General features: G+C 38.1%; 1 protein-coding gene across 6 annotated transcripts in view; it reads right to left on the reverse strand.

The window, feature by feature from the left end:
• The window catches only part of fam13a (family with sequence similarity 13 member A), a 64,522-nt gene that overhangs the window by 34,573 nt on the left and 4,979 nt on the right, over positions 1 to 24,970 (reverse strand). For 4 of the 6 annotated variants that reach the window (XM_016676349.1, XM_016676350.1, XM_016676346.1 and 1 more), the window contains exons 2-8: positions 24,111 to 24,306; positions 19,421 to 19,642; positions 15,856 to 16,033; positions 11,890 to 12,040; positions 10,361 to 10,426; positions 9,588 to 9,668; positions 6,706 to 6,941 (exon numbers count right to left, since the gene is read on the reverse strand). In XM_016676349.1, the coding sequence (XP_016531835.1) occupies positions 6,706 to 6,941; positions 9,588 to 9,668; positions 10,361 to 10,426; positions 11,890 to 12,040; positions 15,856 to 16,033; positions 19,421 to 19,642; positions 24,111 to 24,306 (1,130 nt within the window). Of the gene's footprint in view, positions 1 to 6,705; positions 6,942 to 9,587; positions 9,669 to 10,360; positions 10,427 to 11,886; positions 12,041 to 15,855; positions 16,034 to 19,420; positions 19,643 to 24,110; positions 24,307 to 24,542; positions 24,696 to 24,970 lie in introns of those variants that run through there. The other 2 variants (XM_016676348.1, XM_016676347.1) reach the window with 2 other exon arrangements.

The raw sequence follows: 24,970 nt of genomic DNA on the forward strand, positions 1-24,970 counted from the left end.
TCTACATGCTGTACCTCCAGGAGGCTTACGGGAAGAGAACCACCAGCACCTCAACAAGCTCAAAACAGAGGAATTAGGTTTCAAGTCAGGTGCAGATTGAAATGGACCAGAGTTCATTCAGCCTCCGAAGGTTTCCCCTTGAAACGACACAACATACAGAACATGTGCATGTTTTCCTCTGCTGCTGTTTGGATCTCATCAGTTCAGCTCCTTCCACATTTCTCCGAGCTTCAGTGCCCTCTGCCCTCCATACTCTTACCCACGTTATTAACCGGTGTTACACAGGCTGGCAAGCTCATTAAAACAATGCGGGCTGTCACTGTGCTGCCATGAATTGCAAAAGCGGAAATCCTGCTTACCCACTACCTCTGAAGGGATAAGGAGAAGCTTTGGGAGGCATGCTCGGAAAAGGACCGATCCCTACAGGAAGGCGAAAAGAAAAAGACCAAGAAGCCGGTCAACAGGGTCAAGCTTCCAGTTTTTCAACCTTCTCAAAAGTGTTGGAAGTTACCGTAAACCTAAACCACTCCCAAATTCCTCCGCTTGACTTTCTTGCGTTCATTAAAGTTCTGTAGGATTTTTTCTAAGGGTTTTTGTTGGACTTTGGTTGATTTTTTTTAGCCCAGTTCTTGTACCAAACCAGCACATTGAGAATAACTTAAAGGGCCGGTATGATCTGCTTTCCAGCCACATAGTAGCACAATCAAGTATCTACGTTACCTTCAGTTTTTATAAAAATGCTGTATATATCAAATATATCAAACGTGAGTTTAAAAAAATATAATTTCTAATTTAGCGCCTTGAAATTGGGCCTCTGTCTCTTTAAGGAGCTCCTGGTCTTTCTGAAACTCCTCCTTCAGAAAGTCATCACCACATGCCTCCTATAGTAACCCTTTAAAAATATTTTTACCAGCGTAACACTGAGAAGTGGCTGAAGCTCCGTTCCACCAGGTGTTTGCTAATTGCTACTAGCTAGTCTGAAGGAGCTGAGTGGGGGAAGCTTGATAGCTTATACACTGCAGCTCAATGGAAATCAAAGGTGATCCGTTTTAAATTAGTTTATAATTTTCTAACATGCACAATTGTGGTCAATGCAATAATTTGACTCCTGTGAATGCCGTTATGCATATTTCTGATCATCAGTTCCAGAAAAAAGTACAACTCAGCTCTTTTTTTTTGCTCTGCTGCTGCCTTAAGTCAAGTCAAGTTTATTTGTATGGCACATCTCAGCAACACGGCAGTTCACAGTGCATAAAAACATCACAGAGTCACCAATTGTCAAGCGATAAACATCACCTTTTGCCATCAGATTCACACCACAAAAACATCATTTAGTCACTTAGAAAATTTTTTTATTTTTTAATTAACTTTCTTCCAAGCTGTTTTTTATCAATGTTTCCAATAAATATAGCTAATAAAGCCTCTGTGAAATCTCCTACATTTTTAGTCGTCGTCAAATTGAATTTCATCATGTGGACCTAAAATATGAAGCTGTGCAGCTTCCAGTGAAGGAGGGCGCCTACTGGACACAAAAGAGTTTCAGATAACTTAAACTGAATTGGTTTATGGACATTAAGGTAAATTAAAGTAGCTGATATTTGAAACAGGGGAGTTTAAGACTTTAGCATAGTGCAGTGGATCCCATTAACTGAATGACCTTCAGTTACTTGGATTCAAAGCATTTAGAAATCACCAGAAACTTTAATTCTGGTGAAAACACAAGAGATTAAAGGCTAAAAATAAAGAGATTCACAAATTAACTAGCGGTCTAATTATCTCTGATAATAAACGACTTTAACATCCAAAGCCACTGGAAACCATCGCAGTACATGGCTTTGATTCTTCCAGGAAGGCCGGTTTCATCCAGCCAGCAGGCTGTTGCTGTAAATACTGCTTTTGTCGTCGGACGCCGAGGCTTCCTGACTGATGGCCAACAATGCAGTAATATCAACAGGGTACCTGCATTCACACCGCAGCGCCGCGTTCCTCGCTCCCAGCAATCTCTAAAGGGATTCTGAGAAATCCACTGGTTACATCACAAGATTCAGCGAAGCACAGCGACTCCACACAGACGCCTCTATGCATCTCCTTATGAGAAACTCTGCAGCTCTATGGGCGAAACAAGATCTCTTTACATAGTAAGGTTTCTGCAGGCTGTTTCTGGATAAGGAATGAATGGAACTTTTTTGTTACAATTCTGGAGAAAAGTTTACACACTCCAACCATTTTGTTCATAACAAAACTGTTTAATGAGTTTAAATTTACACCTATGGGACCAAATGTCTGCATTCATTCAGACTTGGATGAAATCATTAATTAAGGCCAGATGGTGATTATGACTGACTACAGCAGGTAGATCTTGTTTTCTGGGTTAATCTAATGGTGAGAACAATCAGAGATTCCAAGAAAATCTGTGACATTCTGAGAAGGAGAAGTCTTCCTAAAACAACTGCAGATTCAGAAAACATCAGTTCAAGTTATTCTAATGCCTGGTTCACATGGGAAAACGTTTATACTGGTCTTTGTCCAAAATTTCCACTTCTGACAATCTTAAGACATAGTTCACTGTGTGTGGTGTGTTAGGAGTGATCTTGTCCCCCAATTCAACTTTTACACTCACACAGGAAAAAGGCTGCAATCAGGTGCACAATTATACCATCATACATCTTTGAAAAGCAAAAGGTAAGTCAAAAATAAAAAACTTATCTTTTCCAGCAGCCATTGTACAGAGCTTAAATGTGCTTGGGCTCTGTTTCGGTTGCTAGGTAGCAGGTGGAACTCTACTGGGGTTGCTAGGTAACGGGCTGGGGTTCTCTGGGGTTGCTAGGTGAGGGACAGTGCCTGCTTATTTCCCAGACACCAAAAAAACACAAACTAGACTGTAGGCATTATTTTGAGTCCACATATTAGAGAAAATCCCAAATAAATTCCAACTTGTGCATCTGATCCTTATTTTTAAAAATTGTTGAAGTTTTGTTTTGCATAACCATGCAACCCTGGAAAAAGAACAACTAAAATAAATTAATAAGATCCCAAAATTAACATAACCGCAATGCATATTGCATACTGGGCTGGAAACCTCTTGTGTTCATTTTCTGTCAAAAAAGATGCTTTACAATTCAAGGAAAATCCAACGGTTAATTTGATTTCCACAGACCGAGTAAAACCTGATCCAAAAGGCCGGAGCGGATCGGGATGGGGGAGTTCCTGGAATGTAGGGAACCTGTGTCAAATCTAACACAATAACAAAACTGATAAAATAAGAATAAAACCCTGTGAACATTGAATTATGGTTTGAATATCATTTAAATTCATAAAACTTCTAAAAGTAAAATAAAACTGACAAAAAAAAACCTTGCGTACCTGCTGTTTGCGCTGCGTCTGACACTTAGTTATGAAAAGTAAGAGCAAGCTGTGATGTAGCGATGAGAGCAGCTACAGATATGAAAGGATTTCCACTGGTGGAAAATCATCAGGTGTATTTCAAAACCGCAGCTGCATAAAGCTGATTTTAATGCAGATTTATGGAAGCTTTCCTTGTTAATGGAGTCAAACAAAATCTCTGGGCAAAAAACAGCCACTAAGGATTACAATCGAAAGCTTTTCTGCATAAAAACATGTTTTTCTTCCTCTCCTTATATTGTTTCACCTTGCTCTCACGTATTGGTTGGGGTTGCTGACGCACATCTCTGAGACGCTCCCGTCATCCCAGTTGGGGATCGGCGACCCAATCCGACTTGGCAGCCAAAGTTTTAGCCTGTGAGGGAAGCCGCCCGAAGATTTACTGGCCTTCTGACACGGTGAAGATAACTTGGAAGTATCAGATTTGCTCCATCCATGTGCGGCGTGAAAGGCAGTCATTGTACCAAATCTCTGGCAGATATTAAAACCTGATATGTTCTCCAACTCAACTTGTCTGACAGAAGGAAAATTATTAGGAACTGAAAATCATTGTACCTTGTTAATGAAATTGCACTCCAGTAATTTGCAATGCAATTAAAAATATGTTTATAGATAACTTTTACAGCTTTGTACAACTGTAACCTTTCTGCAGAGCGTTAATGGATCCAGTGCTGACACGGCTCTAATCTTTGATTTACGTTCTTCTGAAGGTCGCTCATGTTTCCTGCAGATACCAAAACTGATCATAATTTAAATGTTTCAGCAGGAGACATGGTGAAACGTCTTTGTGTCTCTCTCGCTTTGAGTTTTTCTCTCTGTTTCAGGTGTTGATCCAGTTTTCCTTGAACTGAAGTGAACTCCATCTTTTTTAATCATTTTCAATACCTGAATGCTGAAAGTCATTTTTGAAAACTTACAAATTTTTCCAGACCTGTAAAGAAACCTTGGAAGTTCTCGAAGAAATAATTATTATTATGCAAAATTCAATATCATGCATCTGTTTTCAGCCACTTTGGGGATGAGTTGGGGGCCAGCAGCAGCTTATTTGGATTTACTAGACTAAAAAGTTATCTAAGAATGATTTTGAGCAAAAGATGAAATGAAAATGTTTTGTATAGGCCATAGACCTCCTAACCTGTTCAAGGAAGCAGAATTTCGCCTTTAAGCCACATTTTCTCAGGGATTTTTAGGCTTAGATTTACATCAGAATAAAATCAGTTTGCCCTGTAGAAAACTGAAGGGATTAAGAGGAACAATCAGGAGTCAGCTTCAGTTATTACAGATAGAAACTAGAGATCAGGCCTGAAATCTGGGTGTAGTGATGGACTCTGACCTGAACCTTCAGAGTCACATAAAGACAGTTACAAAGTCGGCCTTCTATCCCTGAAGAACATCTCCAGGATTAAAGGACTGATGTCCCAGCAGGATCTGGAGAAACTCATCCATGTGTTTGTTTTTGTTTGCATTATTTACTGCAACATTATCTTCACAGGTCTGCCTAAAAAAATAGATCCAAAACGCTGGTGTTGGCATTTTCAGTAAAACTAGGAAGATAGAGAACATCACCCCAGACAACAGTCTCTACACAGATAATAGACTTTAAAATACTGATGTTATTTTATAAATCACTGAATGGCTTAAAGATCTGCTGTTGTCATAGCAACCTTCCAGACCTCTCAGGTCTTCTGGCTCTGCTCTGCATCCCCAGAACCAGAACCAAACACGGAGAAGCAGCATTCAGCTTCTATGCACCACAGATCTGGAACAAACTTACTGAAAACTACAAAACAGCCGAAACACTGAGTTCCTTTAAATCTAGACTGAAAACTCACCTGTTCAGAGTTACTTTTGAAACATCATAAGTGAAACATTAATCAACATTTTGATTTGTAACGACGGAACTTGATAATCACTGACTTTGTATTTTTTTATGATGTAAAGCACTTGGAACTGCCTTGTTGCTGAAATGCACAATACAAATAAACTTGATTGACTGATTGATGGTAGCAGTGCAGGTGTCCTGCTGAGCCACCCTGATGCCCACTGCCAGCAGTGAGGAGCCCAACAACAAGCGCAGCTGCAGCGCTGCTATTCCAGGACTGGGGAAACTGGAAACCACTCGGCTCTGGTTTCAGCTTCCTATAAAAGGCCCTTTTGCATGCCGAATGCACACCGGCACCGGGTTCAGGATACGGCTCCATAATTGCTGTCAGACATTTGAGATTCTTCATCCTTACCCTCGGCTGATGGGGCGGTCACAACCCATTTTACCAGAGAAGAATCCCATTTTAGAGAGATGCTCCACTGAAGCAAACAGAAACGATGCAACTTGCTGACTGAATTTCACAGAAGCTCTGATGTTCAGGAGAAGGTGTGGACATTTTTTTAAAGTTTCCCAGCAGCAGGCGACTTTCTGCTGGAGTGAGATGACAAACGTTTCCGTTCCGACGAGTCGAAAGCGGAGGACGAGAGGTTTGTTTCTATGGAAACTAAAATGCAGATTTCTGCAGGATGTAAAGATGCTCACCGGAATAAATATTTCACCTAAATTCAAACTTTCTCCTACATGATAAAAGGAGTGCAGAAAAAAATATTCTAGTGAATCACAATTCCTGGAAATTGTGAATCAGATCAAAATGCTAAAAAAAAAAAAAGATTTTAAAATAAAATTAAGCTGTACGTCTTTGTCTTTCCTACTTGTGAGTATACGGCATATCACGTTGCACATCGACATGTTTTGCCCACTGTATATATTTGAAATACTTCTTTGATATTCTTTTATTTAGGAAAAACACTACATGTGGCTAAGCTAACATTAGCCTCCAATTATTTATTTATTTTTCTTAATTTAGTTAGTTTTATTTGATATTTTCCCTTTTGTCCCTTTTTATGTTTTTATTCACCAATTAGTGCATATAAAACAAATATTACAAACTACCAATACTTATTTTTGTTTAAATATAAACTGTTGGAGTTTGATGGAATCTTACAGAATTGTTTAAAATAAATGTTTTATTTCTTTACACTGCATTTTTCTCTTGTTAGTCACATAATTTAAACAGAATCTCTAGACTGAACACAAAAATTGGTTTCTGAATGGAAAAATCTGCAGATATTTGCATCTATTTCTGTTTTTCCTCTTAAATATCTCAAAAATTTACAATGCATGTGTGCAAAAGAGCTGCCATTTCTTCCACTTTTTTTTTTAAATCATTGTTTTCAGTGTTTTATCATTATTTTAACATGCATAAAGATCTAAACATGCAAAACAGTCCCTGAATATCTGTAAATCCACTCACTGACCTGCTGAGGCCCTCCGTGCTGCCAGAGAGGCTGAAGTCGACATGTGGGGAAGCGGTTCTGGAAGAGTCCGGTTCTGGCAGAGGCGACGTGTCCGTCACCTCCGGGCTTGGACTCCTCAGCTCTGAGGTCAGAGGTAAAACTATCGGTATGGAGAAGGACCTTGTGCTGGGCGACCCTTGAGCCTGTCTTTGCTGACAAACGACTTGAGGCATGCCGTCGTTCCTCCCCTTTCTAACCTGATTCACACACAGAAAAGTTACGTTTTTCATGCACTGCAAGGAATATTTCACAACAAAACCCCACAGAATTTCTTGATATTTGCAAATAAAGTTTGCACATGACAAGTTAGAAAAAGAGAAGAGCAGAAAATCTCAAAGGTTAGTTAGGTTTCTGTCTTACCGTTCTGACCCTGAGTGGGTATATAGTGCGTGAATTTCCAACTCTTGTGTAGGAAAAGAAACGTAATCTGATCACAGCAACATTTTTAAAGTTTCCTTTCTGCATTTTTTGGGATCACAACCAAAAGAGACTTAAAATGCGCCCTCTTAGGATGATAAAGAGCTTTCCCCCCCGTTATCGTGTCTGCAGAGCTCTGATGTTGCTGCACATTAAGCCCAACCAGCGGCTACAGGGGATGAAATGGGTTCGACATCGGCAGCTTAACCATCAATAATGCTCTCCGACATCCAATGCTAAAAGGCTTGTCTACAGATAAACAGCTCATTGCTGAATTAAAAGGCTTATGTTTTTGTTCCTCGCACCAATTATCAGAAAAGCGTTTCCATTTGGTCTGTAATTTAATGGCCTGTTTGAAAAAAGAAAAAAAAAACCCATCACCGTAGCATTCGTTCAGACATCCAGTCACCTAATGGGGCTTTTTCCAGCATAATTAGTAGCACAAACTTCTTTAGCTGGACCTCATATGGATTTTGCCCCTTAGAGCTTTTGATTGATTTGGCTCCATTAAGAGAAAACCAAACAGGAAAAAAAGCGGAAAAGAGTTTGGACATCAGCTTGTTTTTGGGAGGGGTTGGAGTTTGTGTCATCATGGGAAAGAGGCGTCATGGAGGAAAAACAGGCGACGGAAAAGACGGCAAAGATAAGGAATTGCTGTTATAGCAGATTTTTATTTTAGATTAGATTTTATTTTACTTGGAAAAATAAAAAAATGTACAAAACATCATCCTGTTAAATGATTTAGTGGTTTGTTTTCCAGGTATAGGATGCAGGTGTGGATATTCAGCTGGAAACCAAACTACGTTTTGTCTGAACAGCAATGACTCGACTTTTCTTCTCATCTGAATCCTCACTGTGATTGGCTCAGTTGGAGCAACAACAAGCAGGAGGTCAAAGATGGCGAAGAAATCTGACCCACCAGGATGAAAAATGTGACCTGGTTTCTAAGCCATGTCACTTTAATTCATTTTGAAGAAAGAATTCAAAATATGTAGATCAAAACACAAAGACCGAAGATCGTCGAGATAATTCAACAAGGTAACAGAGCGACTGATTGATGAAGAAACTGTGTGACTTTGGTCAGCTTTACTTGTTTTGAAAGTGCTCTGAATACATTTTGACTCGACTTGACCTGACCAATGACCCTGTGACCTCTGCTGACACCCAGGAGGTCAGCAGGATGAAAAACATGTTCTTTACGTTTTTCGCACAAAATCATTCTCAGATGAGATTTTAGCCTGCTCTGTTCTGCTATTTTCCATTTGCACATGAAAATGGCTGCAAGTAGATGCGCAATTAAACAACCGTACATCTTTGAAAAGCATAAGTGGAGCCTCCTGCACAAGCATGCAGCAAGTGGTTTCTGGATTGTAAGTCAACAACAAAACTCTTGTCTTTTCCAGCAGCCATTGTAGAGCAAACAGAGCGGTAAAACCAGCTGACCAAACATGTTGGGGCTCTGTTTGGGTTGCTAGGTAATGGGGCAGTGTGATGTAACAAAGAGGAGTTTTTTTTCCCCCAGATACTGAAAAATAACTAATTTCCAAAAAACTGAAAGTCTTTTCTTTATATTATTATTATTATTATTATTTGGGCTGTTTTTAGAAGCAGTAACAACCCAAGTGGATGAATAAAACCATACAAAATGTGAATTTTTATAATAGGTCCCCTTTAAGAGCTGTTTTTATACCAAACATGTTTGCACTATGTGACAGGAAAACACATAATACTGTTCTTTTCATAGATAATAAGGTATATTTGGTGCTTAAACTGTTAAAACAGGCCGTTATAAACATTTTTCAAGGGGGTTGTAAATATTATATTTAAATATTATTATTTGGTTGTTACACTGCACTGTAGTATCGCCTGATTGCAAACTTTTCATATTCTTAGGGTTTGCCTGCTGAAGGAGCTGAGCATATTCCCTCCGTCGTCATACATGAGACAGCATTGTTTTTATCTCTACAGTGACACCTTTCATCATCACTTGTTTTGACACACAAATCTGCACTAAAAGCTACTGTAGAAAGATCATTTCAGTCTACAAAAGGGAAGACGTGCTTAAGAAGTAAACAGGACTTTACACACCTTAAAAAATTGTTCTACTGACCTCCTGGAGCCCAGAGCTCAGTTTCTAAAACATAAACAGGACGTTTGCAGTGAGATCTCATCTACAGGAGCTGAAAGCATCTGTAGGGCAAACTGGAATCTGTGTTTTTCTCTTTCTACAGATAATTGAGCTCTTGTTTCCTTTATTGAATCACATCATGTGACCGAGGCCACGAGCATCGCAAGCCGTCTGACAGACGACCTCAAGGCTAATCAGCAGCGAGGAGCCCCAGCAGATAAGAAAGAAGAAAGCATTCAGAGGAAAACCTCCTGATAAACATACAGTTAATCAGAACTGACAGGTTTATTTCACACACCTTTGTCTTCTTTGTCTTTGGGGTTTTGGTGCAGCTTTTGTTGAGATGTTTCATGTCTTCAAGTGAATTTAGAAGCTCAGTCTTTAGAAATCAAGAAAGAAAACAAATGTGTCACAAATTTACAGCGTTTTAGGGTGCAAGATGATAATTGTGCATGTTGGGACTATAAATAAGACCAACATGTGAAAGAATGGGATGAAGTTTAAATCAGCTGACTGTAATAACATCTATAAACTTATAAAAACTGAACTTGACTCCTTACAGAGGAAATTTTCCAAAACATGTTCAGGACACATTAATCACGTCACACAGATCACATGGCTGGGTTGTTATGGACTAGGTAGGATGTTTTTGAAGTTTCTTAACATAAAAACATCAAAACTGCGTTACACATCACACACAACGGGATAAAATAATCTGAAACAAATTTAAAGTTTTGAAAGTTGTAGAAATGTTTCAGATTTTGTAATGTTGGCTTACACTGTCTGGCCACTGTAATTTACTTACAGCAAAGCAAAAAGCAAAGACACTTAGCAGCAACAGAGACATTACAACATGAGATTTTCTTCTTTAATTGTGATTAAAAACAAATAAAAACTAGTCGCAAATCGGCACACTTTTGCATCTAGCTTACTGCAGCTTGTTTATTTCTCTATTTTTGGTTTCAGTTGAACTGTACATGGAATATGTCACATAAAAGCTAAACCAGATTTGAGATGCGTTATCTGCTCATTAACGGCGCGGCCGGTCCAGAACAGAGTCAGAGAACTTACTGCTATCTGTGGAACTGGACTGAGATGATTGGATGATTTCTTTGTGTCTTCCTCCTCTGACTTAGCCTAGAAAGAGCAAAAATAGCTTTTATAGGGTAATTTAACATGCAGTCATATAAAAGTGTGAAATCTACCCTCTTTTATTTGGACTTTATGCAGATTTTTAATTACTTTTTTTGACACCTGATAGAAAATTGGTGAAAAGTAGCTCAAACCTGACAAAAGTCTTCAAAGTTTTGCTTTGCAGATTTATTAATGATGCAGGAGTCTAACACAAAACACATGTATTGTATTTCCTCCCAGAAACCCCTAGCAACAGCCAAAAATAGATGTGACAGTCTGCAGCCTTAAACACAGACGTAAATATGAAAACTGTCAGACACAGCATGGATTCTCATGCGTTTTATTTGTTGCTACGGCTGAAAGGCGAACTGGTGAAAACATGCTGCGTTCAAAGACACCGCCAGGCTGCCAGTCATCTGCGTGTTCAGGTGGCAGTGTGTGGGTGTAAGATGATCTCTGTCAGCGGAGGGGATTCCCAGAGGTCAGCGGGGTCGCTTACTGGTATTCACAGCATCGCTGCTGCATCCGACGCTGATGATGCTGTAACTTTAATACTGATAGGTCTTTTTCTTAGTACTAGTTCTGAAGGTGAAAAATCACAAACATTTTGAGGTTTTGTGAGGATAAACAGCCTCAAATTAAAGACAAAAAGGATTTGCAGGTGATGTTGAGGCATAGTTAGAGAGCACAGAGGGTCAGGTCAAAGGTCAACTCAGACCTCGAGGTTAGAGCCTGATGGTCATGTGACCGACGCATTGTTCACCGAGCTGAAAACCTTCCAACCAAAGTTGGAATGTTTGGTTCTGACATAAACTTTAAAAATGAAAACGCAGGAGATGATTGAATGTTTGTCATTTTGTTTCATAGTAACAGAAACAGGAAGGAGACGCGGAACTGATCCCTGAGGAATTCCAACACATCCAGCACCCCTCACCACCGTCTCACTGACAGAGAAGGAAATATGAGGCTTACATAAATGATACGATGTGATGATATTAGCTTTAGATACAATTTATCTGCAATGGATGGATGGATGGATGGATGGATGGATGGATGGATGGATGGATGGATGGATGGATGGATGGATGGATAGATGGATGGATGGATGGATGGATGGATGGTGTTAGATCCTGTGGCCCGTTTGTTCTGGTTCCTGCGAATCGCCTCCAGCTGTTTTTGATTAAATCTCCTCTGGAATCACCAATCAGAAAAACTTCAGACTGGAAACAGGAACGAAGCCGTCGGAGCAGCAAACGTAAATCAATAGGAGAAGACAGAAAACATCGCTGCTCCTGCACAGCCCTAATGGATAATCAATACTCAGATTAATTCAGCCTGGCGGTATTTAACTCATGATTCATGGAGAGGAACCGAGAAAAAGATCCTGATTAAACCTCATGAGGCGCCCAGCCACCAATCTGATCCATAAAAACACCAGCAGCTGCTGCTGCTGCTGCTAACAACACCTGAACGAGGCTGAGAGTCGAGCGCTCCTCTGTCTCGTCCTCTTTGTCCGGACTCTCGGCCTCAAAGATGCAGCTGTAGTTCTGGATGAACTGGACCATGATCTCATTGCAAATATTTTGATCCTTCACCGCTTCAGGACTGGGAGCAACTCTGCAAAAACAAACAAATGACACAAACTTCAGTTCAGAGTGCTTAAATTAGGGATGCATGGTTTATTAGATTGAAATGAGTTCCAATCCATTAACTAATAATGTCCATTTAGATTTTCTTCTGTGTTGTAGTTTAGCCTCCATCCACCAGGGGGCGTGGCTGGTAATCTTTTAGTCGGAGCCAGTTGGCATATTAGGGCCACAGTAGATAGAAAAATCAAAAGAGGAATACATTTTTGCCAAAAAACTCACAAAATTTTAGATTAATGTCAGAAATTGTATATAAAAAAGTGGTAATTTTTTAGTTTGAAGAGTAAAAAAATTCCTTGAAAAAATTTTGAGATTAATTTTTGATATTGTATAGGAAAGGAAATACAAGCATTTCTGAGTCTGAAAAGTTAAAAAAAATTGCAAAAAAAAAAATAAAATAAATCTTGAGGTTAATCTAAAAATATTTTTAAGAAAAAACTTCTGAGTCTCAAAGAAAAAAAAATCAGAATTTTTTTTAGCAAGTTTCTGACTTTTCATACTCAGAAACTTCCATGGTTTTTCAGAAATTTACTGTATTTTTCTGTCAGAGTTTCTTTATGTTATTGAAATACTGTTGTCCCTCTCCATACAAGAGAAAACTGAGGTTTTTAAGAAATCAGCTAATCGATCAACTTTATCTTAACTCTTTAATCAATAACTTGCATCCCTGGTTTAAACAGATTATGCGTGGAAATAAGTTTGAGAATCTGTTCCTGACCAAATACTGCTCGGCCGGCGTCTCGGTGTTTAGATGAAATTGGTCCGTGTTTCATCTGAGCTGCCTTCCCGGTGAGCTAACAGCTGTGCTGGATGGCGGCTTGGCTGCAGGCCGAACTGTAAGTCTAAATATAAAACCTGGGCATGCAGAGAGTCGGTGGAGAGGAGAACAGGTTGTACAGTGTGAAACGGTTGGCACACCGAGAGCTGATGGTGTTTCATTTCTCGATTCTCAGTCTGAAGAAATCGATTTGTAGCCAGTGATGAAGACCTGAAAGCATTTTGCTCTGCCTCGTTTCTTCTTGCTTTCTAAAGAACTTCTTGTAATCTTCTGACGAGGTTTTATGAAAAACTTCTCAGGAAGCCCATTGAAGGTTATTTTTGGTGTTTTGATGCTTTTTCATGCATTTTTCCAGACAATGACAGTGTTTTATTGAGTGTTTGATTAGAAAATAAGATACTTGAAGAATTAGAGGACTAAAAATGGTTTTAATCATGTAAAACAGTACCTGAAGGTTATGTTGTTAGAAAATTGTCAACATCTGTTTGTTGATAAAAACACACCAGTTGGACCAAAATGTTTATCTGTCAACTATCTTCCTCTTAATCGGGTCGCTGAGGCTTATTGACTTCTAGATCACTCAGGTTTTCTTGAATCTTCATACTCGGTTGCAGCCGTCTTCTTGTCTATCTGATGCTGCCTGATGCTGCCACTACCGTACTTCACAGCAGGAAAGTCGATGTCCAGCTGATGAACTTTGCCGTTTCTCACCAGAGATGCCAAATTTGATTTAATTAGATCAGAGAATTTAGATTCCCATAATTTCACACTGTAATGTTGACTGCATGTTAGTTTGTTTTAATTATGGTTGATCTTCTTGTTCAGATGCAATGAATCTCCATTCTGAGTATAAATGTTGTGAACTCTTATGCAGCTATGACATCTAAATGTTTTTTTAAATTAATTTTGTAATTATCAATTTTGTAGTTATGAGCTATTTTGTGTTGATTTTATACTTGTTTAGGGTATAAAAGCTTAAAGTGTTCAAAAGGTTCCTGCAGTGTGAATATTGAGGCTGTTATTCCCATGCAGCGCTGCCAGGTAACAGGCCTTTAATGCATTCTGGAGGAACAATGCCAAGTCCGCAGCAGGACGTCGATAAATGTCTTCGTCCAACACCAGATTGATTTTATGGTGCCATCAGCAGGAAATTTAAACATAAGTTGATTTATTTATATAATATTTTTGCTTTATTTAAGTCTGAATTTTGAGATTTTATTTCTTTTTCACAATACTGGCAGTTTAATTCCCCTTTCTGCGCGAACAACAGCGCCATCTTCTGGCCTAGTAGAGTCACAAATGGAGGACTGTGTTAACCCTTCTAACAACTTTAATGTGAATAAATATTTAAAGTAATAAACAAAAAGCATATCTGGTCTGCGATCTGTTTCAGTTTTACTATCAATCAGGTGATAAGTTTGTTTCTTCCAACCTTGATCTTCTGACAGTTTGTGCCAATGAGCTCAGTTTGGATTACTTTAAACAGAAACTAGTTTGATCATTAAGCTCAGCAAATTCCCTTAATTTGGGGAAAATACAATCACATTTCCTTCCCAGTAACACGCTGTAAAAACGAAGCGTTCCCAGTCTCCTCCGTGTTTGGCTGACGGCTCTCTGTGGATCTTCCGGGTTGGCGGCTGTCCTCTAATTAGTTTGCAGCACGTGTTTTGGCACGACTGTTTATGGAGGTTGTAATGCTGTGTGGTGTGTTTGATGTTCCTGCAGGGTGTGTTGTTTTTGTTTAATGAGACACTGAATTTTCACCTTTGCTCTGACGGTTTCATCAGTTTGTTTCCTAGAAAAGAAATCTTTGATTTGTTTATCATCGCCTCCATGGAGCCTGATTTAATCATTTAATTTGGTCTTAGTGAGCAGTTCCCCAGGTTTTCTGTGCTCTTCATTTGCAGTCCATATTGCTCCTCCCTGCAACACTTTCCAGCTCATATTTTAATTAACTCTGAGGCCAGACAGGAGATAAAATCCCTACATAAAGTTCTGAAATCGGCCCAAAATCTCCTCTCAGCAGGGAGTCGTTGGGAAAACTCCAGAAAGGGATCAGATGCTTTTAGCCATCTGAGGTAACTCATTTTTATATGGAGTTTAGCTGTTTTGCACAACATGAAGTATATAGTAAATAGTCTCTCTATCTGTATCTACCCATCTTCTCTTAATTTTTCAGTGAAAGCCTCTGACTTTGCTTCATATGTAAGACTGTTAACCTCCAAATTAAGAGATTAAACAGTTTTATTGCTTACAGCAGAGAGAAGCTGAGAGAATGCAGCTGCAAGACATTTTCAAGTTTTCCTCTAAGTCCATAAAAGACGTAAACAGTCAAAATAAAAGCACAGATGTTCGCTTTAATTTACACAACTGAAGATCTTGTCAGCAAATCTGCTTCAATACAATCAGGAATTTATTTAAAGAGGAATCTGAGCATTGAAGTATTTTAATCTTCTTTTTTTAATCAAAATTATAAATTACAAATAAAGTTTTAGGTTTTATAGCAAAGGATCCTCTACAAAGATAATTTTACCAAGTATTTTATTCTAGTTTCTAGTGAAAATCTCTCATTACTCTTGAAGTGAGAATGAACTCATTTACAAACAACTTTCAGAGAGATACGGCTTGTTGCAAGTCATTAAGGAATTAGTGAGTTACAACAAACTCCTGCCTTGCTCAAAAGCTACTTGTCAGTTAATTTTGTCTTATTTCAAGTGTTTCAAGATACTTGCATTAGAGTTTGGTCTGCTAAATGATACCTTTGGTAGTTTTGACTGATTCAGCTTAAGAAATGGGAACAAATTGTGTCTTTTTGACAGGCTGCTAATAAGTAAGTGCCAAAAAAAGAAACAAAAAAAATCTGCTGAATTTGAAATGAGGAAATTTTTAATTTCCAATGATTCATAGGTCAGATTTATGTGTCTTTACAAATAAAAGTGAACAAGGATTGAACCTAAAAAGCATCAAAAAGCCCAGTATTGATTACTGAAGTAAATTTTTCTACTCACTGAAAGACGCTGGGTCCAAACACGGTGGCGAGGTTCTGGGCCGTCATGCGGTTTTCTTCGTGGTTTTTCTCCACCAGGGTCAGGAAGCTGCAGAGGTAACGCAGGAGGCTGTGGTGAACATCTGGCAGCTGCTGCAGGACGTCTCTAATCACCAACCAGGAAACATCACCTCCACTGTCTGGAAAGCAAAACAACATCATCAGAAAACCAGTTCTTCCTCAACCAAACACATAAATTGATGTTGGCTGATTTACTATTTATTTATGATTTATTTAACTTAAAACAGGGACAATATGTGCCACTGCAGGCTGCACAGTGGTGCAGTTGGTAGAGCTGTTGCCTTGCAGCAAGAAGGTTCTGGGTTCAATTCCCAGCTCAGGATCCTTCTGCATGGAGTTTGCATGTTCTCCCTGTGCATCCATGGGTTTTCTCCCAGTGCTCCAGGAGCACGAGTCCAAAAACATGACTGTCAGGCTAATTGGCCTCTCCAAATTGCCCCTAGGTGTGAGTGTGTGTATGCATGGTTGTGTGTCTCTGTGTTGCCCTGCATCAGACTGGCAACCTGTCCAGGGTGACCCCACCCCTGGCCCAAAACATTAGCTGGAGAGGCACCAGCACCCCTCCCAATCCCACTAAGGGACAAGGGTGTAAAGAAAATGGGTGGACAGTATACATTAACCACAAGAGGAGAGATGCACTGTATGAGCTCTAAGTGCTCATTTCCACTTGTAGTCAACGATGATCAGTTTTTGAAAATTTTAACCATCTAGATGTTGATTTGACATGAAGTGGGATATTTTCTACTCAGTTTGTGCAATTGGAGATTACCCCACAACATGATACTACCACCACCATGCTTGATAATTTATGAACTGTTACTGAGTCTTGAAAAGTGACTTTAGATTAAACATATTTCTTATCTTTGCGACCAAATATATATAAATATATCAGCCTTTTTCTCCTTCGGCAGATGCATATTTCAGTCAAAGGTTCAGGTCCAGATCCAACCAGTTCTTGCCAGCCAACATATTTCAGTTTTCCGGCAGGAGAATGATCCCAAACACACGTAAAAACTGATGTTTAATCTCCAGTTATGGTTACTTGGAAAAGCATTACAGCAAAGAGCCTGAAAATATGTTGAGACTCTTACTCAGGATAATTAATTAGGTCAGAGTTGGATAAACGGATATGACTGAGTGACGCAAATGTTGTGAATGGCTCTCTGCTTGTGTGCATGCATGCATACCAATGTGGGTACATCTGTGTCAGTGTGCAGAGGGCCAGAGGGGAACAATGGCCTACAGTTGTAACTCTACAGATGAGTGAAGTTCAGATTCAGTGCAGGTTTGAGTGAATACTGTTTATTTTACGTTTACACCTTCTAAAGTTAAGATGCTGAGGAGAAAAATGCACAGATTGTATCTAAAAACATCTTTTACATGAGTCTAAGCATGAAGAAATTAAAATAATTTAGATACATTAAATATGTGGGTAACTTATGATGCTGCAGTGTTTAGTTGATCAAAGTATACTGCTCTCTAGTGGCCGAGTTAACCACTACAAGCACTCGACATGCGAAGGCGAGTCAATCTCAGTCAGTCAAAATTCATGAAAATATTTACAAACTTTTAGGTGATGTTCATCATTACACTTTCTTTGAAGTGTAATTTTTACAAATATAAAAATCTAACCTTGTTCCTATTAATGTAGCAGTGCGGCTAGCCTCTAGCTATTTCATCAACACCTGTTTTAACTGGTACACTTGTCAGGTCGTACTTCCATGGTACCAGTGTGAAGCAGTGATTTATAAAAGATAATTTGATGTTTTAGCTGTTTCCTCAAAAATCAGAATTTCTGAGTTCTAAGTAAAAACGTTTTAAAAAGCAAGTGAAGCGACTGCTGAAGATGGAGCACCAGCTTAGAAAAGTCCCAGAGTTCAAAAGCTCCTATGGCCGCTCCATGTACAAATGTAGTTAAAGTAAAAAATAAAAATAATAAAAAAAACCAGATGTTATTTGAGCACACTGTGCCATATATTTATCCATTTAAAGGCAAAGGATTATTGTGTTGTAGGCTACAACTAACAGTTGTTAGCATGGTCAGTCACGTTAACAGTTAGCATAGCAAACCTTAAAATTTAAATTAGCACCTGCTTTGAAAATCTAAATTTATGGAAATATTAACAAACTATTGGTTCATATTCATCATAACACTTTCTTCTAAGTGCAGTTTTTACAGCTGCACTTCTGAGAAAGTGTATAAAATCAAACCTTGTCATTCTTGTTAATGTCCAAACTAACTTTAAGCTAATTGCAGCAGTGTAGCTAGCTGCTAGCTATTTCATCAACACCTGTTTCACTGTAAAGCAAAATTAGGTTATGTACTTTTGCCTTTTGGAAATCCATTAGAGAAATAATTAATGGTGAGTGTTTTCAGTCATTCTAAGATCTGAGTCCTGATTTCTGGAGTAAATTGAACATGGTTAAGTATTAGCAAAAATCAACACTAATTAAGGCTAAAGCCACTCGCTTAAACTTGAAAAATTTCACTTTTAAGTTAATGTGTTTAAAGAAAAATATGTTAGCATTAGTATGATAAATAGTAGAAATAATAGAAGTGCAACTAAGTCTCCACTTGTTCTACCCAAGCTTCAATTTAGCATTAGCACAGTTAGCTCCTTGATCTTTTTTGCTTAATTATAGAAAAAAACTTGACTGTCCTGATCCAGGATTCTCACCCTGAATGGAAAGGTGGGTATAAATGCATTTAATTTAATAAGTAAATGAAGTATTTTTGAATTGAATTGAATTTGTTTGGGAAGTAGGGATCTCAAATCGAATTCTTCCTTTTGACCCACTGACCTGGGGCTGGCTCTCATGCCACCAGATTTGTTTAACATGTCTGCTATGTGTGGCAGACTGGAGATGATGTCATTTCAAAGCACTAGAATATAATTATCTATCAATTACAGAAAAAAAAAATAAACAAAGAGAACTTATTAAAATCAACAACAAAAAAGCAGCCAGAGTTTAAAAAGGTGAACTATAATAGAAGAAAGAAACACCAACAATGAGGCCAAACAGTTTCACAAAGTCCAACAGAGTACCAATGATGTTCTCCGATAAACAGAGCAGATATTTATGGCAGCCATAAAAGCAAAACAAACACTTCAGCCAAACTGTTCTCTGCTCTGCCATCATTCGCATAAAATATAACTGGCAGGAGCTGGAGCTGGAGCTGGAGCTGGAGCTGGAGCTGGACGGGAGCAAACACTTTATCTGCCAAAAGAACACACTCTAAATGCTTAGGACTGCCAAGATTATCGCCATGAGATCCATGACTGCTGGGATCAATAACTCAGATTTAACTCAGCAATGACCTGGTTGGCCCTGTTTGATGGAGAAGCTGCTTTCATCCATCTATGACCCAGATATTCATAATGTTTATTTAATACACTTCAATATCTGCAAATACTGGCTGTAAAATCCTAAAGCTCCATCCAGTTCTACTAGTTGGATCAACTGAGCGGATAAGATAAAGGTGGGAGAGGGAGTTAATGTTTTACCCTGATAGTGCTGTATGAGTTTCTGCTGCACCGTGGAGCCGACCAGGCCTCCAGGCAGATCTCTGAGGTAGCGTTTGAGCAGGCTGGACACGGTGCACAGATCCGACTCCGAGAGCAGCTCCGCCTCATCGTCGCTGCTGCCGCCGCTCTCCAGTCGCAGCTTCAGGGTCTCCACAGCCCGAACGTTCCCGTTTACTCTGAACAAGCCTTCCTGATGCAGCGCTGCAGAAAGGCGAAGGAAAACACTATTTAGTTACAGTTAGACACCTAATCATGGAATCGGAGCTGCGCAATCAATTATTCAGTAAAACCAGTTACTGGTAGCAAACGGGAACCTCAAGAAGATTTTTTTTAATCCTTTGGGGGATCAGTAAAGAGACTTTAAAGGGTCAGTGGGTCCAAATGGGAAACCTCCATATGGTTGAAACCAGATATTTACATACTGTAGAAAAGAAAAAAAAAAATTCTCATCTGACATAAAATTATACCAATTTTTTCCATTAATACCTGCTAAATGCCAGAAAATCAGGAAAGTGTTTTTGTCAAGATAGTTTATTAAAAAAACAAACCTTTTTTATAAACATAATGCAGCGTTTTATGGTACTTTTGGAGTAATGGATTCTTCCTCTTTGAGTGGCCTTTCAGTCCACATCAATGTAAAAACCGATTCACTGTGGAAAACACAATGTCTCACTTCAGACTTCAGGTTTCTGTCCAGGTAAATCAGCTATTCTGAATGAACCAATCATAAGCATCCAAATCATCATCTGGGCTTTCCAAAGTATTTTAGGTCTATTTTAGACATTGTGTTTGCATAAACTTTGATATATATAAACATGTCCAAAATATCTTTTTGTAAATAATCTGGACTTTTAAAAAATTTATTTTTTTCATAACCTTTCCCAAGATGTTCGCAGATCATAAATTACTTCCTTCCGGTTGTTTTTGAGATTTAAGAGTGATTCATTTTGATACGAACTTTATGAACCTTAATATAATTTAATAACCATGCCACACAAACCAGCAGGCGTTTCCACTGTAAAACAGTAAGTTATCTTTACCACACTATTTTACTCTTGTCATGTTTTTTTAGATCTAATTTTGTGGGTTTCTTTGAATCTTTATCTTTGCCCAGATGATCCTGATCACAGTAAAGTGATGACTGGAATGTTTTTTATGACTCATTCGTCCCTCTGCCAATATCGTATTTATGTTTTGATTTTAGTCAATGTTTGACTTAAATTGTTTTACGTCAGTTAAAATTAAACTTGTGATAAAATAAACGAGTACGTTTGGGTTTTTACGACATCAACAAAGATCCTAGAGGTTTTTCTCTCTCACAGAATCTCACATAATCTGTACTCTGAGCAGCTTTAGCCTTTGAAATAACATATAACCATTGCTTTGCAGCAAAATTACATGGATTAAAAAGTATATTTCATTCAGAAACTGCTGTGAGTAAGGAAATAAATATTTCTTCGCTCGTCTTAACTTGGTTGGAAACAATTTACTAAATAAGTTTATATTTAATTTCTGCAGCTGGTGACAAAATATTGCACAGTTGTCCATATCTCTTTGGTAAACGCTACTGTTAAAAATTTCAAATTAATAAATATTATGTCTTCCAGAAGAAGCTTGTAAAAAGTTCCGCGCTCCTGTAATGACATCTAGTGGATAAATTGATGCACTGCAGCATGTGAGAATTAACAGAAGGTTAAGAGGAGATTCGAGGTTTAGATTCCAGTTTTAAATAGAGCTGAAACCAGAAGTTTACATACACCAAATAAAGACACATACACATTTATTTTTCTCATTGTCTGAAGTTAAATCAGACTGAGCTTCTTTTTCTTCTGTCAGGAGGAACGGGCCAGAACTCGAATGGAGGGAAACCCAAAACGTTTGACCCAACTAAAGCAGTTCAAACGCAACACCATCAAATACTGAGGAACTGTAACTGTATGTAAACTTCTGATTCCAATGACAGTAATAATAAATAACTCTCTGACATATTCTCTCTTTCATTATTGTGTCATTTAGTAACTAAAAATAATTCTGGTCTTTCTAACTGACCTACAAAAGGAGATTTGATCTGATTTAACCTCAGATGGTGAGGAAAGAAACAGGTGTATGTAAACTTCTGGTTTCAGTATCCTTGTTTACTTTTAAACACAAAAGTTTAAATAAGCAAATATCCACAAAGTATAAATATATATATGATAAATTTACATTACAATGATCAAATGTTTGCCACTCAAATGTAGCTGGAATGCATCTAATATACATTTAACCAATAGAGCTGGTAGTTTTCTGTTGATGAGNTCAGACTCTGTTGATTTGGTTTTCGGATTCATCCACAGGTTTCTGTCCAGGTAACTCAGCTATTCTGAATGAACCAATCATAAGCATCCAAAGCCATGACATCATCATCTGGGCTTTCCAAAGTATTTTAGGTCTATTTTAGACATTGTGTTTGCATAAACTTTGATATATATATATAAACATGTCTAAAATATCTTTTTGTAAATAATCTGGACTTTTAAAAATAAAATTTTTTTCATAACCTTTCCCAAGATGTTCGCAGATCATAAATTACTTCCTTCCGGTTGTTTTTGAGATTTAAGAGTGATTCATTTTGATACGAACTTTATGAACCTTAATATAATTTAATAACCATGCCACACAAACCAGCAGGCGTTTCCACTGTAAAACAGCAGAAATGTGTAGTAAAGTTATCTTTACCACACTATTTTACTCTTGTCATGTTTTTTTAGATCTAATTTTGTGGGTTTCTTTGAATCTTTATCTTTGCCCAGATGATCCTGATCACAGTAAAGTGATGACTGGAATGTTTTTTATGACTCATTCGTCCCTCTGCCAATATCGTATTTATGTTTTGATTTTAGTCAATGTTTGACTTAAATTGTTTTACGTCAGTTAAAATTAAACTTGTGATAAAATAAACGAGTACGTTTGGGTTTTTACGACATCAACAAAGATCCTAGAGGTTTTTCTCTCTCACAGAATCTCACATAATCTGTACTCTGAGCAGCTTTAGCCTTTGAAATAACATATAACCATTGCTTTGCAGCAAAATTACATGGATTAAAAAGTATATTTCATTCAGAAACTGCTGTGAGTAAGGAAATAAATATTTCTTCGCTCGTCTTAACTTGGTTGGAAACAATTTACTAAATAAGTTTACATTTAATTTCTGCAGCTGGTGACAAAATATTGCACAGTTGTCCATATCTCTTTGGTAAACGCTACTGTTTATAATTTAAAATTAATAAATATTATGTCTTCCAGAAGAAGCTTGTAAAAAGTTCCGCGCTCCTGTAATGACATCTAGTGGATAAATTGATGCACTGCAGCATGTGAGAATTAACAGAAGGTTAAGAGGAGATTCGAGGTTTAGATTCCAGTTTTAAATAGAGCTGAAAGCAGAAGTTTACATACACCAAATAAAGACACATACACATTTATTTTTCTCATTGTCTGAAGTTAAATCAGACTGAGCTTCTTTTTCTTCTGTCAGGAGGAACGGGCCAGAACTCGAATGGAGGGAAACCCAAAACGTTTGACCCAACTAAAGCAGTTCAAACGCAACACCATCAAATACTGAGGAACTGTAACTGTATGTAAACTTCTGATTCCAATGACAGTAATAATAAATAACTCTCTGACATATTCTCTCTTTCATTATTGTGTCATTTAGTAACTAAAAATAATTCTGGTCTTTCTAACTGACCTACAAAAGGAGATTTGATCTGATTTAACCTCAAATGGTGAGGAAAGAAACAGGTGTATGTAAACTTCTGGTTTCAGTATCCTTGTTTACTTTTAAACACAAAAGTTTAAATAAGCAAATATCCACAAAGTATAAATATATATATGATAAATTTACATTACAATGATCAAATGTTTGCCACTCAAATGTAGCTGGAATGCATCTAATATACATTTAACCAATAGAGCTGGTAGTTTTCTGTTGATGAGCATTATTTCTGTCAATTATGTCTGAAATATAATTGACAGAAATAATTATATTGTTATTTAATATAATAGAAAGAGAGAGAAAGAGAGAGAGAGAGAGAGGTGAAAATGTGCAATTTTTCAGCTATTGTGAATTACTGTACATTCATTTATAAATCTGAGCTCTTTTTAAAGTAAATAAAGCACAGAAATATTCATAAAAACATGAAAACCACAGCACTAGATCTGTCGCAAAACAAATTTAACAAGTTATTTCATTAAATGATAATATTGTTGCTATTAGATGATTTTCCAGCATAATAATGCAAGAATGCATCCTAAAAGATCAATAATAATGAATTCTGAAACTGGAACACATTATAAATATCCAAAATAAATAAACAAAACAACAAAAACAATAAATGAAATGAATTACGAAGCTCTGTAAACAAAATTATCCTTCAAAAAAAAGGGTTAGTTGAGACCAAAACACCAGACTGATGACTTCAGTCATCCAGTTTTTGGTAGAAAACGAGAAAAGAGGAAAACGATAAATCAGGCAAATTATTGATCTCATTTTATCGTGCAATTATTGCTTCTCGCAACAGGCCTGCACACACACTAATGGTTTGTTCTTTTGTAATGAACCGTTAAATTCAAAGGTGATTCTCTTAATTTCAAACCAAAACATTAATTCTGCTGAATATGTTCCTGTTACCATGCTTGCTGAGATGCTCCACCATCCTCCGCACCAGCAGAGGCACTCCGTCCTCCACCAGGCCGCGCTCCCTCAGCTCCCACAGCGGCGCTCCAAACACTTTGGTGCTTTGGGCTGCCACAGCTCTGGATCTCAGCATGGGTATCTGGACCATCCTCTTCATGTCTTCTCTGACCAGAACGGCAGTCTGGTTGTGCTGCCGGGGGAGAGAAGAGCAGAAATCAGTCATCATGAGGCAGGCGTCAGCTCAGAGCTGCAGGATGACTGCAGGAAATGCAGCTTCTGTATTTAGAGCGTCATGCTATGGGAGGTGGAGGGAAGCGTTGCAGGTTACCAGGTTACACCTTTGTTAAAGAGAGAGAGACACTCAAACACAAGGTTGCAGAAATTAGCATTTAAGGTCATAGATTCATAACATAACAAAAGCCTTACCTGGTTACCTGTGGAGGAAGACATTGTTACACTGACATGGTAAAACTCTGAGTTAAACTGTCACCTGCTTCCATTAAATCTCTGCGTCACTTTTACCGCTGCATCGTTTTATCCGTCTTTGTTTATTCAGTTCTGCTTTCAGCTAAGACTTCCTGCTGTTCTGGATCCTGCAGAGTGGAAGGAAGTCTCAGTGCTGTTGTCATGGCTACAACTCCACCATATTGTAGGTTCATGGTACAGCCGTTCACACTGCAAAAACACAAAATCCTACCAACTGGTGCTGGTCCAGTTTCTACTGCAAATACCTTAGCACACCTGAAATAAGACAAAATTAACTTACAAATAACTTTACAGCAAGAAACAGGAGCTTTTTTAAGTAAATAATTCCTTGATATTTATGAAAAAGAGTTGAATTGGCATATTTACAT

Source organism: Poecilia formosa, unplaced genomic scaffold (genome assembly GCF_000485575.1).
Source record: "Poecilia formosa unplaced genomic scaffold, Poecilia_formosa-5.1.2 Scaffold132, whole genome shotgun sequence".
NCBI lineage: Eukaryota > Metazoa > Chordata > Actinopteri > Cyprinodontiformes > Poeciliidae > Poecilia > Poecilia formosa.